General features: G+C 37.8%; 1 protein-coding gene across 8 annotated transcripts in view; it reads left to right on the plus strand.

Moving 5' to 3' along the window:
* NTRK3 (neurotrophic receptor tyrosine kinase 3) overlaps nt 1-18819 on the plus strand; it is a 629741-nt gene that overhangs the window by 456913 nt on the left and 154009 nt on the right. For 2 of the 8 annotated variants that reach the window (XM_075858205.1, XM_075858206.1), the window contains exon 14: nt 14057-14772. The exons of the other annotated variants lie outside the window; for them this stretch is intronic. In XM_075858205.1, the coding sequence (XP_075714320.1) occupies nt 14057-14175 (119 nt within the window). In that variant the 3' untranslated portion in view covers nt 14176-14772. Of the gene's footprint in view, nt 1-14056; nt 14773-18819 lie in introns of those variants that run through there. 8 annotated transcript variants of the gene reach the window in all.

An 18819-nucleotide genomic window follows, 5' to 3' on the forward strand; every position in this document is an offset into this window, starting at 1 on the left:
CCACTGTGTCTGGTAAAAGCCAAGTGGCTGTGGTGCAGCGATCAGCGATGAGATTTCAACAGATTGGTCTTCTGACTATATTTTTGGCTGATACCACTATGAATATGTACAACCAGGAACAAATAAATATTAACAGATGTAGCAGTGAGAAGGGAACACAACATAATTTTCATAAAGTTCTATCTGCCTTTAATTTGCTGATCATCCAGGTTATGGCCATCTGCCTGACAAAAAAAATCCTAAAATCAACATCTAAGATGGAGCTCTTTTGATTTTCTGTTTCTAGCAGTCAGAATACCAAAGGTTAATTGGAATCCTATATGTTCATTGTTACGTTGCAGTGTTCATTTATTTTAGTTTATTCACTTTGCAATTACAACCTTCCGTAATGTAGCAGAAATAATTGGGTAAGCATTAGAAATAAGATAAAATGACTATTAATTAGTAAGAATTAACTATCCTCCTCAAAAGTGCTAATCAGGCTTCCCAAGGATTTCCCCCTTGTATATCATCGCACAGTTGGAATGGTAAGATTCTTGTTTTAATTTTACATAAATTAATTTGAAAAACAAAAATGTCATTAGCAGAAGTCAGGAACAAGAACAGAGATTTTAAAATAGAATGAGGTTTCTGCTTTTTCATTTTTATAGTGGTACGCAGCAGAAAAAAGTGAAGAGTGCTTACACAGTGCTTGGGCACCAAGCCACGAAAAACCATTTTCTCTCCCTTTCACACACATTTTTCGCTGTGTTATCATAGACCTTAGTTTTATAAACACTTTCAATTTAATGCTCAGCACTTATTGTCATCTACTAGAGTTTGGGAGTATTAAAGCAACTGCTAAAGAACATCTCAAATGTTCTAACAAATCTTATATTGTTTTCCCTGATCTTTAATGCATTATGTAAAGTGAATAAATAAAAATCGTGCAGATTAAAATGCAAAAATACCAATACAGAAAAAGTGGCCATTCTGCGGAAATTATTCATGTGCTAGTTCTGGATGGATTGTGCATTTTCAAGTTGATGAAGAGGATAGAATAAGACAATGTTTTTGTATAAGGCACATTTAAAGTGGAACTGCACCTATGATGATCTAGGTTTGGTTAAGTAGAATGGGTGTTGCAGCGCAATATGGACTCTGATATGCCGCTGTATTGGGGTCATCTGAAATTGACTCCAATGATAAGTTTGCAGGAAAATAATGGGATATTTGAAATTCACATCAGCGGTACATATTATTATTATTAGATGACCCCACAGATAAAGGGGAATCATAATATTATATTAGGGGATTTCTGTTCATTCAAAAATATACTGTATAGACCAGGGGTGGGCAAACTTTTTGACTCGCGGGCCACAATGGGTTCTAAAATTTGACAGAGGGGCCGGGCCAGGAGCATTTGGAGGGAGTGTTTGGGCCGGATATACTAAAGCATTAAATGTAGTGTGTGCAAACCTCATAGCACAGTAAGAACACTACAACCCAATTTATTAACTGTCTTTCAAATGTGAAAAATAGCCCTTATCAGTTAATAAATTTGTCTCAAGGAATATGCAAGATATGGCATTTACATACTATTTCGCAGATACTGGGAGGAGGAAATGTAAATAGATTAAAATAACATACGCACTGTGATTTATCAAGATTGCGTCTGTTTTTAATAAGTTTCAATCGAAGGTGCAAAGTTAAAGAAATCAACATTTATTGAAAAATGGAATCACTTTCAACATTCAAAACATATTATTACACAACGAAATACTCAAGCTCAATAATATCTACTTGTGTTAAACTCCTTCTCTTTGGTCCGCTCATTTTCACAGAAGGGCTTAATGGTGACGTGAAACGAAGTGAAAATTAAAGTGAAATAAAGAGAAATACGCGCCACATTAACAACGGTCAATGTGTTTTGAGTGCGCCATCTATTGGGAAAACGTGGGCATTGCAGGGAAAGGGGAAAAAAAAGGAGGTTTTTACTATAATTTGGACAAGTTCGGCGGGCCGGATTAAAAAGCCTAACGGGCCGTATGTGGCCCGCGGGCCGTAGTTTGCCCATGTCTGGTATAGACAAAAGTATTTGGACACACCTCCTAATCATACAATGCAGGTATTTCATTCAATCTCATTGTCACAGGTGTATAAAATTCAGCACCTAGACATGCAGTCTGTCTTTACAAACATTTGTGAAATAATGGGTTATTGTAAAGAGCTCACTGAATTCCAGCGTGGTACTTGAATAGGTTGCCACCGTTGCAACAAGTCAGTTCGTGAAATTTCTTCCCTCCTGGATATTCCACGTTCAACTGTGAGTGGCATTATTACAAAGTGGACGTGTTTAGGAACCACAGACACTAATCCACAAAGTGGCAGACCACGTAAAAATATAGAGTGGCGTCACTGAGTGCTGCGGCTCTGCTGATTTAATAACTGCAGAGTTCCAAACCACCTCTGGCAGTAACATCCGCACAAAAACGTCATGACATGGGTTTCCATGGACGAGCAGCTGCATGCATGGATGGAGTGGTGTAAAGCACGCCGCCACTGGACTCTGGAGCACTGGAAACGTGTTCTGTGGAGTGATGAATCACGATTCTCTATCTGGTAGTCTGATGGACGAGGCTGGGTTTGGTGAATGGCAGGTAAATGTTACCTGGCTGACTGCATTGTGCCAACTGTAAGGCTTGGTGGAGGATGGATAATGCTATGGGTTTGTTTTTCATAGATTGGTCAAGGTCTCTTAGTTCCAGTGAAGGGAAATCTTAGTGCTTTAGCATACCAAGACATTTCAGACAACTGTATGCTTCCAACTTTGTGGGAACAGTTTGGGGACGGCCTTTTCTGCTCTGGCGTGAGCATAAAGCAAGGTTCATAAAGACATGGTTGGGTGAGTTTGGTTTGGAAGGACTTGACTAGCCCACACAGAGCCCTGAACAGAGATTGCGAGCCAGGCCGTCTCATTCAACATCAGTGTTTTATTGAAAGTCTTTCCAGAAGAAGGGAAGCTGTTTTAACTACAAAGGAGGGACCAACATCACATTAATGCCTATGGACTTAGCATGGGATGTCATAAAAGCTCCAGTAGTTATAATGTGTAGGTGTTTTAATACTTTTGTCCACCATATAGTGTATCTTCTTAGCTTTAATATATTTCTTTTTTTTTATAATTGTATGTTTTTATTTTCATTTATCATAACATAAAAATACAAAACCGCAGTAAATACAGACGAGTAGATACATCATGTTCGAGCAAAAGAAAAACATTTTGCATAGTATACTAATCATGTTTACAGAAGTCAACACCTTATTACCACAGTATAGCATATGGATTCCATGTGCGGATTATCCATTATCCATTTATATATCAGAAAAACATCAATGAGGTTATTGTCCGCTCTGAATATGTAATAAGGAATGTGAAGCTTAGCTTTTACATCAATTCACATCTGTATCCATCGCCTACATAAGGTAAAGATTGATTCCAACAATACTAACATGACAATCGACAGACACACTAGGGTAGGGAAGGGATAAGGTAAAGATGTAGCTTAGGAGATATCTTATTCTCTATATTAAACCTGGATGTACTTTAAGAACAATGGTCCCTCTCATGGCGGTCTAGAGGAGTCGTACATGTCCCAAAGCCTCCACACACTTGTAAAGCGGTCTACGCAATTATTCAGTGAGGCCGTCAGTGATTCCAATCTCTTAACCTCCTTGATTCTGTTATAAAGGGCATCTAGCGTAGGAGGCGTTTTGCGTTTCCAATTGGCCGCAATAAGACATTTCTAATCTGGATGCTGAATATAAAACCTAGAAAACTATTTTATATTCTATACATGTTAGGAGGTGACAATGCCATGTCTGGTTTAATAGAATACTCAATCATAACATTAATTCCTATCTTTTGACAAATTTGTTAATTAGGTTTACGTACTGTATCATAATTACGTCTTGATGACACTGGCAATTTTTTTAAATTTATTCGTTTACATTTTTAGTCATAGTGATAGGATAATATATTAGATGGCTTTACACTTGGGAGTAGGTTTCTACATTTTCTGTGCAGATTTACTATTGTTATGGCTCCAGATTTCTGGCCTAAGTTGCACCTTCTTTTTGGCACAGATAATTTTATCAATGAAATGCGCCAAAAAGAACAGATGTTTGCAACTCATCCAATAAGGGGATGTGGCTTAGCAGAAAATGGGCGTGTCTTAAGATGCCCCAAATTACGCCAAAATTTGGACAGAAAAATGTGGACTAAAACCAAGGCCAACCAAGAGGTGGTATAAAGTTAGACTCCGTGGCTAAAGGTGTGCCAAATTTACAATCCATATATATAAACAATTTACAATCCAGTATGAGCCACTTTGATAAATTTGGTGCATCTAGTCTAATTCTAAGCTGTCTATATTAACACCTTCCAGCTGCAGCCACTTTTGACCTTCCTGACAGAGCCTTATTTTTCAAACCTGACATGTGTCAATTCATGCGGTAATTACTTTGGAATGCTTTTACCTATCCAAGCGATTCTGAGATTGTTTTCTCGTGACACATTGTACTTTAAGTTAATGGTAAAATTGGTCGATACATTCAGTATTTTGCGAAACCACCAACATTTGGCGAAAAATTGCAAACATTTTAATTTTTCTACATTTAAATGTATGCCTGTAAGACAAATAGTAATACCACACAAAGTTGTTGCTAATTAACATTTTCTATACATCTACTTTATGTTTGCATCGTTTTTTGAACATCCTTTTATTTTTCTAGGACGTTACAAGGCTTAGAACTTTAGCAGCAATTTCTAACATTTTCAAAAACATTTCAAACTATTTTTACAGGGACTAGTTCCGTTGTAAAGTGGCTTTGAGGGGCCTATACAAAACAAACCCCCATAAATCACCCCATTTGAAAACTGCACCCTTCAAAGTATTCAAAACAGCATTTAGAAAGTTTCTTAACCCTTTAGGCATTTTACAAGAATTAAAGAAATGTAGAGGTGAAATTTACAAATGTATTAACTTTTTTACAGAAATTCATATTTAATCAATTGTATTCTGTAACACCGAAGGTTTTACCAGAGAAACACAACTCAATATTTATTACTCAAATTCAGCAGTTTTTAGAAATATCCCACATGTGGCCCTAGTGCGCTAATGGACTGAAACACAGGCCTCCAAAGCAAAGGAGCCCCTAGTGGATTTTGGGGCCTTCTTTTTATTAGAATATATTTTAGGCACCATATCAGGTTTAAAGTGGTCTTGTGATGCCGAAACAAAGGAAACACCCCAAAAAAGACACTATTTTGGAAACTACACCCCACAAGGAAATCATCTAGTGGTGTACTGTGCATTTTGACCCCACAGGTGTTTCGTAGGTTTTATTAGAATTTGGACATGAAAATGAAAAACGTAGGTTTAGCTCAACATTTTTCATTTTCTCAACAAATAAAGGAAAAAAAGAACCCTAGCATTTGTAAAGCAACTTCTCTGGAGTACGGAGGTACCCCATATGTGGTCCTAAACTGCTGTTTGGGCACACGGCAACGATCAGAAGAGAAGGAGCGCCATTTGGCTTTTGGAGCAAAGAATTTGCTGGATTGGTTTCTGGGCACTATGTCGCTTTTGCAAAGCCCCCAAGGTAGCAGTGCAGTGGAAATTACCCAAAAGTGACTCAATTTATGAAACTACACCCCATTATAAATTCCTCAAGGTGTGTAGTGAGCAATTTGACCCCACAGGTGTTTCATAGATTTTATTAGAATTGGACAGTGAAAATAAAAAAAAAACTTTTTCTTCAATAAGACATAGCTTTTGCGCAAATTTTTTTCATTTTCTCAACAAATAAAGGAAAAAAAGCACTACTAGCATTCTGCCTGAGACTCCTGCTCTGCTCCTGACATCACTGTCCATATATGGACAGTGTTGTCAAGAGCAGAGCAGTGTCCCAGGCAGAGTGCTAGCAGCGCTCTGCCCGGGTCTTTGGCTCTGGGGTTGCCCCTGACATCACTAGCTGTATATGGACAGTGATGTCAGGGGCTTCCCCAGAGTCGGAGTACCGGAGCAGAGCCTTTACTAGCGCTCTGCCCGGGACTTCAGCTCTGCTCCGGACATCACTATCCATATATGGACAGTGATGTCAGGAGCAGAGCAGGAGTCACAGACAGAGTGCTAGTAGTGCTCTGCCCAGGACTATGGCTCTGGGTTGCCCTTGACAACACTGTCCATATATGGACAGTGACGTCAGGGGATTCTTCTGAAGCGGAATCCCGAGCCAGAGCGTCTGCAATGCTCTGGCTGGGGATTCCACTCCTAGAGAGAACACAAAAGCCTTACAACTACAGGGAGGGGTGATGTGTGGCACTACCATGGAGGGGGGTTGTGTGTCACTGCCAGGGAGGGTGGCTGTGTGGCACTACCTGGGAGGAGGGGGCTGTGTGGCACTATCTGAGGGCACAAAATTTATGCGGGTACAAACTTGGGGCCTAACTTCTATATGGGGGCATAAACAGGGCCTAACATCTATATGGGGGCACAAAGTGACGTTTTCTGCCATTTTACTGCTGCCGTGAGTTCCCCTGCAGAGGGACCTACTAAGTCTGTGTCGCTGTGTTTCCCGGTTTTGGAAACACCCTACATGTGGCCCTAATCTTTTGCCTGGACAATCGACCAGGCTCAGGAGTGAATGAGTACCATGTGAAATTGAGGCCTAATTTGGCGACTTACACAGTATTGGTTCACAATTGCAGAGGTTCTGTTGTGAAATAATAAAAGAAACTCCTAAGAAGTGACCCCATTTTGGAAACTACACCCCTCAAGGCATTTATTTAGGGGTGTAGTGAGCATTTTTACCCCACAGGTCTTTTCCATAAAGGAATGCACTGCGGATGGTGCAAAGTAAAAATTTACATTTTTCCCTAGATATGCCATTTTTGGGCAAATATGTCATGCCCAGCTTGTGCCACTAGAGATACACACCCCAAAAATTGTTAAAAGGCTTCTCCCGGGTATGGCAATTCCTTATATGTGGACGTAAACTGCTGATTGGGCATGCTGTAGGGTTCAGAGTGGAGGGATCGCCATTTTGCTTTTGGAGCGTGGATTTTGCTTGGTAGTAGTTTTGTTTGGAGTTTTACTGATATTTTAGTTTATAATGTGGGGGCATGTGTAAGCTATGCGGAGTACATCAGGGGCATAGTCAGGTGGTATAATAATGGCGTTAAAAAAAAACAATAAAATAATCGACAGGTATTTGTTACGCTGTGAAGCAATCCTTTCTGCACAGGCCAGTGTCGCACTGATAAATGGTGTCGTTTATTATCCCCTTTTGGTCCACACCCTGCACCTTTGCAGGGTGTGGATATTTTGTTGTATGTGTTGTTGTCCTGGTATAATACGGGCACCTTGCTTCCAGTAGATATTTTTGGGCACTACCCTTCCTGGTTCCCTAATTTTAGGGTCTTGATAAATTGCCTCTTGAAACAGAAGAAATGTTCCCTTCGGGCTGGCACAACTGCATATTTTTTTATTTCTTGACTTATTGGAGCCTTAACAAACTTTACTTTTTAATAGTCGTAGTGGTAATGAGGGCTGTTTTTTTTTTTTTTTTGCAGGACGAGCTGTAGTTATTATTGGTACCATTTTGGGGTGAATTTTTGATCACTTTTTATCCTATTTTTTGGGAGGCAAGGTGAACAAAAAACATAAATTCTGGCATAGTTTTACAACTTTTTGCACAATAAAATTACTTTTGTAAAAAGAATGTATTTTTTATGTTGCCATGTTGTGAGAACCATAACTTTTTCATTTTTTAGTTGACGGAGCTGTATGAAGGCTTGTTTTTTTGCGACACCCCACCATTACAGCAGGGTGTCAGCTGTAACATATATCTGACACCCGGGGATGGTGGCACCGACTCAGCTTCTGAGCCGATGTCCACCATTTGTCGAATGGATACGACAAATTGCAGGAAGCACTAGCTTTCCGTGATGTATCCATATAACAAATGTCGAGAAGGGGTTAAATACAGTATTAGTAAATCTGCACCATCATTTATTGCAGCCAGAATATTAGAAATAATTTTCGAGATTTACTAAAACTATAATACGGGCACCCTCACTTCCAGCAGATATGTTTGGGCCCTCCCCTTCCTGGTTCCCTAATTTTAGGGCCTTGATAAATTGCCTCTTGAAACAGAAGAAATGTTCCCCTCGGGCCGATACAACTGCATATTGAATAGTAAATCTGGCCCAATGTTGTATGGACCAAAAATATAAAACTTTGTAATACACCTTTCCAGTTCTGCTCCATTCCCCTGCTGCTGGTCCCTGGGATGTCCTGGTTCTCTTGGTTTGGAATGTCATGAGTCATGTATGTTGTGAGGTCATATAACCACAGCAACTGCTGTGAAACGTGATGTTTCATCTACAGTGACGTGATGTCCCTTCATAACATAAGACTGGCAGCGGACCCAGCAGACTAGTGGTGGAAGAATTTAGTGGAATTGGAAAGATAATTATATTAAGTTTTAAAAAGAGAAAAAAGTGGTTTGTTTAATCCATATGTGACGTTTCAGTCCTGTACAGCACCTTTCTCAAGGCTTGAGAAAGGTTCTATACAGGACTAAAACCTCACATATGAATTAAATAAACCACTTTTTTCACTTTTGCAATTGCTTTTCCTTTATTTTATCGTAAGAAGTCCCTTAGCATGGATCTTGGAATTTGCACCCGCTCTGCACATACAGTGTTTTTGAGTGCTGCTTTGGACTTTTCTATATATTACGTTTTGAATATTTATATTTTAGGTCCATATAACATTATTTAAAATCCCCCCAAAAAATTTATTTAAAACGGTTTGCTACCCAGTGAAGAAAATCTTTCAAAAATATTCACTAAAGTGAACCTCCACCTTTGATGATACTTTATAATCCTATTAGGGAATTGCATAATTGGCAAATTTACATATGAAATGTTAAACTGCTTTCTGTACAGAAGAAATTATCTGATAATAGATCTATAGGACAGTAGGTAATCCACAGCTGAGGTAGTCCTCAGCTAAATGTGGTATTTAAGTTAAGGATCGTTCATATGAATGCTTGTTCCTAATCATTGCCCTGCGTAAACAGGGCTACGATCAGCCCGTTCATTGGCTGATCGTATCGTTAACGCAACACAAAATATTGTTGTCGGCAGCATATCTCCCTGTGTAATTGCACATCCCCTTACATAGCTCCTTGTGAAAGGAGCAAATGAGCACCGATCAACGAGCTGTCTCATTGATCGGCGCTCATTTTTACGGCCAATATTGGCCGATGTAAGAGGACCCTTAGGCTGTATTTTGTCAAAGCAGTGCTGACTACTAGCAGATACAGTATGCTGATTTTTATCGTTAGATATGATATTCCCAAATATCATTAAAGTGGTTCAAAACTCAGCTTTACTAGAGGATGGATTGCACTACAGTAATGTCCTGGCACATTTTGATACAAATTGGAAGTTTTCGATATTTTTGTCAAATACTATATAAAACATGAAAAGGAACAGTTCAGGTCTCTTCAAGAATCTATTCAACCAGCTCCTGTGGACTGAAGCTGTTAAGGAAGATTGTATACATCCTTGTTGTTATTCTTTCATCTAGTACTCTATGTTCACATTGGTTCAGGGTGGGTAGAACATCCCTGCAGTTAAATGATGGCATGTGTGGGAAGATAGCAATTGAAATTCACATTCCACTCTGCCACCTCTTTGGTGATGTTCCGCACATTCAGTCAGTTTAATTACCATGCCCATATAGAACTTTATTCCTTCAGCCATTTCACACCGACGTTTCTTCAAATCATCACTATCATAATACAAAAAACAACAACAACATTATATTCACATGTCCTCACAAGAATTCAATTTATTTGACTTATACAGTAGTTACATAGTTACATACAGTAGTTACATAGTTACATACAGTAGTTAAATAGTTGCTAAGGTTAAAAAGGACACAGGTACATCAAGTCCAACCTATAATCCTACTATGTGGATCCAGAGCAATGCAAAAACCCTTTTGCCTAATTATAGTGAAAACCGGAAAAACCGGTCATTTAAGCTAGTGAGGCCCAACTGATGACCTGGGGGCGACATGCAGCTCTTGTGTATCTGATGTATTGGCCCTGGGGATGGCAAATTCATTTGATTCAGCTGCCTTTAATAGGATAATTATAAGGTACGAGGGCATGTCCGACCATAATGTAGAGAAGAGCCACTTGGTTGTCTCCTCTGTTATGGTGGCACTATGTTGTGCATAGATTTCTGTGTGTATGTATGTGCTTTTTTATATGCCGGTAGTCTGTGTTCCCTTCTTATGGTTTTTTTCAGGGAACAATAGATATTAGAAGATATATATACATATATTTTTGTTTTATCTAAACCTGTTTTAGGTAAAAGAAAATCTATGAAGAACACATATATGGAGAATACAAATATATCTGTAAAAAAAAGTCATATGTGTGTGTATTTACCCCTTGAATCGGCTGAACTGATGTGTGGCTCTTTGATGGAGTTAAGGGCCACATTTGAGGCCCCAACAATATGTCAGGTTGCCACCTACTGCTTTTCAAGGATTTGTCTAGTATATAACCTTTTCAGATTTCAGGTCTTCAGATCTTAAGTCAGATGATACATAAGTCCTGCTCCTGGTAAACATAGCAATCAGGTGTCAAAAGAACCTCCTCTTACGAAAAAATGAAACACTAAAAAAATTGAGTGTCTATATTTTTCAATAGTTGCCAGTTGAGAGCAATACATTATATTACAAAATCATGACTATGTTGAATGTAATTATTTCACTCTTGCCTTGCTTTTCCCCCTCTTAATCTTCCTGCAGTGTCTCTTGCATATGCTGTACTTAATTCTATAATTCTCTCACAGTAGTTCTTTAGCCCTCAAAAACGGCATGTAAATTGTAATGTATACAAACTACCTCCGCTCTACTCGCTGGGGGTTATGGAAACAGCTGAGCACTCCCACTCATGCTTGACTGCCAATCCATACAAACTCCTCTTCATGGCTGTCATGCAAGTGAGGGAGAACGGGAGACTTGATTCCTCCATACAAGTGATTGTCGGGGTTCCTGTGGTCATTCTGTGGATAGATAATAAACGTTGATTAAATTCCTTTGATATTAGATGTTATTAGGTTGATGTTTATAACTCCACCAATACGTTTAAACTTCATATTCTGTTGATTTCCTGTTAGCATTCAGGATACATGATCTCCTAAAAGTTGCTGCTGGATCAGTGTCTGTATGAAGCATGCTTGGTAATGTGGGAGATTTATTACAGAAACTAAGCATTGGTCTGCCGTAGAAACTAAATGAATAAATCAAATCTTCCATATCCTACAGTGCATTCATGTACAATGTCATCAGGCCATTCACACCTTTGGGCCTTATGCACACAGCAATTCTGTTTGCATGGAGCCTGTATTGCAGTACACAGAGTGCCTACAGGTGCCTGCATGTACCACCATATAGTGCCTCCGTGAGGAACTGTATTCTTCCCACGTAGGATTCTGGCAAAAATACCTTTATAATATGGCATGTGATTAAGCATAATAACGTTTTTCTGATCCTGTTTCACGCAAAATCAGTGAATAAAACCTTTGTGTGACTCCGTCTATCAATGAGTTAGTACAGCAAAAAGGTGAGGGGATAGCGGCGTTCCTCCGAGACTATTATGAGGTGGTGAAGTGTAGATAGCCGGCTGCCACCCACTGCAGTCCCTTGGTGCTAAATCCTTAGTACCTGGGACAAGGTGAGAGTCAGAAGGTGAAGAGAGAAAAGTATACTGACCTCACGAAGGGACCAGTCCGGACCAGAAACGCGTCGTCTTCTCAATAAAAGATCTCCTAGATCCTATGCACTTGACTCCTTTCCTGATCCTCTTCAGCCTGTCGCCAATACCCGTAATTACACTGCATTTTTTCTCTACACCTTCTGACTCCGTCTATCAATGGCCCTCCCTTACAGTTTGGGACCATAGATTTCGATGGATGCCATATCTGGGATGCCTAAGTCTGCTCTTTTTCATATGCAATCCTCATGCAAGTACTGACATTCCCTTTCTTAGGTATATAGTAAACACATAAAACTCTCTCACACAAACTGCTATGTTAAGACTGAGCCACCCAGGAAATCCCCATATCATTGGCCTGTATCTTTTATAATATTTCCAGCATTATCCCTTACTTTACTCTACTGAGAAGTAGGCATAGGGCATAAATATTTATAGTTAAAGATGACTGGTCAGATATTGAGAAATGCGTGGAGATCCACACATCTTCTTGTCGCGTCCATAGTGATCTAGTGCATGCCTTCACAATTAGAACTTATGTGTTGGTTGGCCATTTAGCTTCTGAAGTAGTATTAAATAAATGGAGATGTACCCAGCACTCGTAGTATAAAACTTCTTATTTTATTCGGTCAAGTTTAAAACATGGTTTCAAATATTGACAAAGACGCTGACGCGTTTCAAATCACTCCGGCTCTTAATCATAGCTATGTCTTCCTCAATATTTTAAACCACGTTTTAAACTTGACCGAATAAAATAAGAAGTTTTATACTACGAGTGCTGGATACATCTCCATTTATTTACTACTGCCTTTTTGCATCTGCTGCCGACCCAGATGATCCCTTTGTATCTTCAAGCACCATTCAGATTTCAAACATGGCATGAAATGATCTCAGGAAACGCAATGGAAATGCTGTGATCGAACCTATGCAAATTTATACTTTTTGTATATTCATTTTTATCTGAAGTAGTCACAATATTCACTACTTCTTATAATATGCTTTAGTTCCCCAGAGAAAGTATATACATTTTCTAATAACTGGGGTTCGACATTGTAAAAGTGAGCATCCGGCTCCGTTCACATTTGCGTTGTGAACCTTCGTCAGGGGTTAAGGAAAGCTTTCCAGTATTTTTCATGACAAATATAACACAGCCACATTATTCTGGCAGTCCAAAATACTGGATCCCGGCAGAACCATGCTCCATTAAAGTCAGTAAAGTCCATCAGTGACTGCATCCATTGTACAAAGGATCCTTCCCAGCATCATAGCTTCTATTTTAAATGAAAACCATGATGCTAGTGTGAACAAAGTCTTAAAGGGATTGTGTCATGACTCGCCCTCTGACCCCGTCCCACCTGGCCGCCGCATCCAGGCGTTGCATCAGTGCACCGTAGGACGGGTTTTTTAAAGCAACGTAACTTATTGAGCTACTGTACTCTACTACTGTAACTCCCATAGAAGTGAATGGGAGTTACGGAAACAACAAAGTGCAGCAAGCATTTGTTATTTTATTTTTTTTCTCTGACTGTGATGTGCAAATAAGCACAAACATTTCTTACTATAATAAACTATTTATGTTGTTTTGCAGTAAAAAAAATAATCATTAGCACAATTATTATCATCCTCATTGTCATCCTTATCATCAATGTCATTGTTGCATCATTTTTGCAATACATTTGAATTGGTGAATTTGGCAGGTTTAGGCCATTATTTAAGATCTAGCTCTGAACAAATTTTTTTCCTGTTGATGCTAAATTGAGCTGCCTATTTCTTATATTTCTTATCTATTATCTTGAAAAAAAAAATAGTTCATGAGGTTTATGAGTTTGAAAACTGCATTACCATGAACAAGCTGCTCTGGCACAGATGTTATGCGAATAATGAAATATTTTCACTTTTACTTGCCTTTTCCATTTTTCCATCATAATTGACCTGCTGTCTGTCTCTTATTTCCTAACTAAAAAAAAACAACACATTTTAAAGTGCAATTAAAATTACGGCCCTTTCTTATATTAGGAAATAAATTTGCCCACAGCAAACTGTTTAATTCGTATGATAGTTGAAAAAAGCCCATTTACTTTTTCCTGTCTCTTTTACTCTCACTGGACTAATTTATTACGTAATATTTATTTGCTTATTTTTCCTTAAAGTACCTTCCTATTTTTGTTTTCCCTTCCTTTATTTTGCCTTTGTTTTTTCTTTTTTTTTTTAGGTTTCAGAGAATATATGTTGAACACAATAAGCCTTCCCGGACACCCCAAACCTCTTAACCAAGGCATTTATGTTCACGACGTCGGTGTTTATTTCAGCAAAGGACGCCACGTCTTTTAAGCCTCTAAAGTTCCTTGTTTATGTTGTCAAGTTTAGGCTGTTCTCTCAAAATGTGAAGGGAGGCACAGAAAACTTTTGGATCAAGGTTTCACAAGACTGCACTAGTCCTCTGTTGTAAACTTTTGATACGACGGAAACGTATTTCTGTCAAAAGATAAATGTTGCTTTAACTACAGTAGCTACTGCTTTCAAAATTATCCAGACATGCCACAGCAACAGCAGCAGGAGCAGCAACTTATAATAAAACAAAGGAGACAGACTCGAAAGGAGCCATCTTTATAATAAACACTAGTTGTATTTGTTTAAAAAAAAAAAAATCCTTAGTCGTGTTTTTCCTGTTTGGAATCTGTGTTTGAGTTTTCTGTGATCCTGTGACTTCACATCACCTTAATAATGATGTCATCACCATTTGAAATGGCAACCTAAAGAGATCTCATAAAGCAGGGCCTTGTATGTCATGGAAGTCTCTAAATAATGAAGACTGGTAAGAAAAGGTCATCGTAGGTTTCTGCTACTGTGCAAGCGACACAATGAGAAGTGAAATCTTTTTTTAACAGGAGAAATTGTAATTATTTTTCAATGAAATGTTTTACAAATCTTTTGTGCGTCAGAATTTTTATTATTTGTATTATTTCCTTTTTTAGGGGTAAGATGTGTGTTGGGGGGGCATCATGTGAGGTACAAATTATACAGTCATGAAAAGCAATATTTGCTTTGCTTAAATTGGTATTTTTTAGGGAATGGTACATGGAATTTCAAACTCCACTGTATTCACCCTTTATAAACCATAGCTCAAAATGTTTATCATCAGTAATCTTTAAAAAAAATTAACCATGATGACAAATGGTGAAAGGGCCCCAAATAGTGAGAGGTGGATAAAAGTTCTTTAAATGACTAGACAAATATGTAGTTAGAATTTAGTATCCTTTGTTTAGCTTTTTGTCAGTTCGATGCAAATCAGGGTGAACATAGAAGAGTTAGACCAAGCATAACCACACTAAGATCTCAAACAAACATGCAGTACACGTGTCCTCCCTTAACTTACCTCTGAACCTGACATATCCCGAGATGCATGGCGTGAGATAATAAACAAACGTGTTCAAAAGAATATGTCCCTGACGGGTGCAATCTGTTAGTTATTTGTCGCCTGTAGACTCCCATGTTAAAAAAAAAACATATCATTTTAATATGGGAGTCTACTTTTTAACTGAATTGCGAGAGAATGTATTGAATTGGTATCATGACATATTATATAACAGTGCAATTCAAGAAAAGTTAAGGGTGGACACATCTATATATCATATAGAAAAGCTCCATGTGAACAGAAGCCTTATGGTGGCACATGGAGTATATATGGTTTTGTACTATGGAGCCATATTTTGTGTGCCACTGTTTGGTGCCTCTATATGGCACCGTGCTATAGAAGTATTCTCCTATTGAGGCAATTCTTCTAGGGGAGAATATCTTTGTAATATGGCTTTTATTGGAACATGCCAATTCCTACGTATCATATTGGAGTCATATGAAGGTACGGTATGGGCCCAACTCAGAACTTGTTTGAAGCCGGTATATGGTGGTTTGCATGAAGCCTTAGGCTGTCATGCAAACTTTTTATTTTATTTAAAAAAAAAAAGGAAATAGGACACCTAAACAGCAAAACTAATGCTGCACTTACTTAATTTGTAACCAATGTTCTGTCATTCACTTTGTTTAATATGCATGGTTTCCACTTCATTATTCAGCATCGGATTCTACAATCCCTGTAACAGTATCTCTTTTGCCAAAGGGAAAAGAAAGGAAGCTCTACAGATAGAGAAAATTGTAATTTGTGCCAACATATCCATAGATTTTTAATTGCATTATTTGCCATGAAATATCTGCCAAGTAAATTTTTCCTTTGTCATAGTGAATAGAATATGTAGTATTAAGCAGGATCAGACATACAGCTCACAATGTCCATCAGCCTGAAAATACCCATATAATATAAATATAATATAAAAGTAACAATGCAAAAAATCCCAAACTGCGTTCCTTTGAACCATTGTGCCTGAAAATGTGTCTGTATGTATGAACACTTAGAAATATTACTACAGACAAAAGCTGTTTTTGTATGATAATATACCCAAATATAATTATTCCAGATAATATTAAATAATGGATATTAGAGAAATATTTTGCTTATATTACACATTCAATTTCTGAATAAAATCTACAGTTTAAAAAAAAAAAATTGAAGATATTCTGTTTAAAATGTTAAATTGTGCCAAATTCCACTTTGTTATATTTTATATCACATTCATATTATTTAAGAGAGGTAAACATAATCATTAATTTATATCAATTTAAGGGCATTCGTCATAGGGTCCTATAAAATATTTTCTTTGTATACAGAACTTTATGAATACAATACAAAAAAACATGGGGTGGGTATGCTAGGAGGATTTTTTCTTAAAGGGCTTGTCCACTTTCATCAAATTAATGTTATTTTTTTGTACAATTACAGGTTAAACAATTTTCCAATATACTATTTGTATTAATTCCCCAGGGTTTTCAAGATCTCTTCTTGTTGTCATTAAGTAGGAACATTCATTGTTTGCTTCCAGTGGATAACGTTTTGTCCATGGTTATGTGCTGGACACACAGGTGCACTGCTCGTTACAGTTACAGTATCTGTATCAGAGCTACCATAAGTTTTCTAACGACCCCAGCACCTGTGTGTCCATCACATGACTATGGATAAAATTGTATCCACTGTAAGTAAATAATGAATGTTCCTACTGAATAACAACAAGCAGAGAACTTGAAAACAATGAGGAATTAATACAGAAAGTATATTGGAAAAATTTATAACTTTTCACGAGACAAAAAATAATATTAATTTGCTGAAAGTGGACAACCCCTTTAAGTAGAGGAAACCCACACTGGTTCAGGAGAAGTACACATGTCATGGGCACTTGATTTCAGGCCAATATAGAGGACTTCCTGGCTTGGATTGAGTGCTTTGTTGAGCGTACATGATAGATATGCATAATCTTAGAAAGCTACTTCCTCTCTATGGTATATGCCCACCTGTGAGCGAACAATGTGATAAAATAAATATAGCTCCCTCTGTAAACAGGGATCTGTAGAAACCCCAATTTTTTTGTCTTGTATACTGGGCATAATGCACTAAATAGAAAACAAATAAAATATAGTAAGGGACCAGATGACAGCTCTGCTTTAAAGGGAACATATCAGTACAAATATAATAGCTTGCATATTTGGCTATGTTTACTAATGTTAAGATCCATCTTTCTCTAATATTGGCTACACTGAATCAGCAAATGTAAAATTTAGAACATTCGTAATATATCTGTGTTACATTTTTTTACTTTCTGCCCTTTGTGTAGAGTTAAATAAAGAAAAAAAATGACGTAGCTACTATTGATGAGGCTAGACTTTCTTATTAGATTACTTAATATTACATATACTGTATTCATCTGCTAGTAAGCACAGCTGACCGAGATATTTACACAATCCATTATTAGAAGATAAAGCTATATTAATATTTTTCAGCAATGCTTTTTGATGTTTTACGGATAAAAACAGTTTTTGAGTCAAAATTGAAACTTTACTACATAAGATCAGTCCATTTACATAGGAAATTATTTTTATAATAAAGTACAGTATGTGATTTCATTTTCTGTTATTAAAGGAGTTGGCTTACAGTATGACAGACATTGATGGCATATAATTAGCATTTGATTAGTGGAGATCTGACCCGTGTGACCACCACTGATCATTGGAACAAAGTGGTAGTGACGTTAATAAAGCGTCATGACACTTCTTCCCCTGTCATATCCATTATAGTCAATGAATGACCATGGGGCCTTCGGGAAAAGGCAAGTGTAAACAAAAGGACACAGAGCAGGGGTCACAGTGGCCGCACTCCCACCGGTCAGACATTGATGGCATATCCTAATGATATGCTATCAATGACTATCTTATTTAATATTATACTATTGATAATCTTTTTCTACTGGGGCCTCACCAGCCAACATATGTGGATGCCTAGGCCTCATCCTCGGTTGTAGTCCATTCTAAGATTTTTCAAAATTACCTCAATTTATCTTAAGATTTGTCTCCTGTACCCAGTAAATCAGCAAAATAAGCACAAAATTAGTCAATTACAGATGTAGCTATCTTTATCTTGACTTTTAACACATTAAATACACAGTGTCAAGAAACTTTAGCTTGGCTTTTTTAATGGTTTTTCAATGGCTTTTGTTTTGTGATATCCAGCTGCAAAAAGTTATCAGGGTCAAAATAAAGATGGCTGCATCCGTATATTGCTAAACCACCAGTTAGGCCTAGTTCACACAGACTTTTTTGACAGGCAGAAAAAATCTACTTCAAATTTTCTTCAGGGAATTGGAGGCCGTATTTGAATTGCCAGTGTTGATTTTTTCAGCGTTTTTTTGCCACTTTTTTTGACCGCGGTTGTTGAATCTAAAGCAAAACCCGTGGGGAAAAAAAACGCTCTAAACGAACGCTGCAGGTCTCTGCCTCACAATGATTTCAATGGGAGGTCAGAGACGGAAACCAATCGAAGAAAGAACATGCCAAAAGCCACCAGGGGAAAGAAAAAAACTCTGCCTCCCATTG

The sequence above is a fragment of the Rhinoderma darwinii genome, chromosome 3, assembly GCF_050947455.1.
Source record: "Rhinoderma darwinii isolate aRhiDar2 chromosome 3, aRhiDar2.hap1, whole genome shotgun sequence".
Classification (NCBI taxonomy): Eukaryota; Metazoa; Chordata; class Amphibia; order Anura; family Rhinodermatidae; genus Rhinoderma; species Rhinoderma darwinii.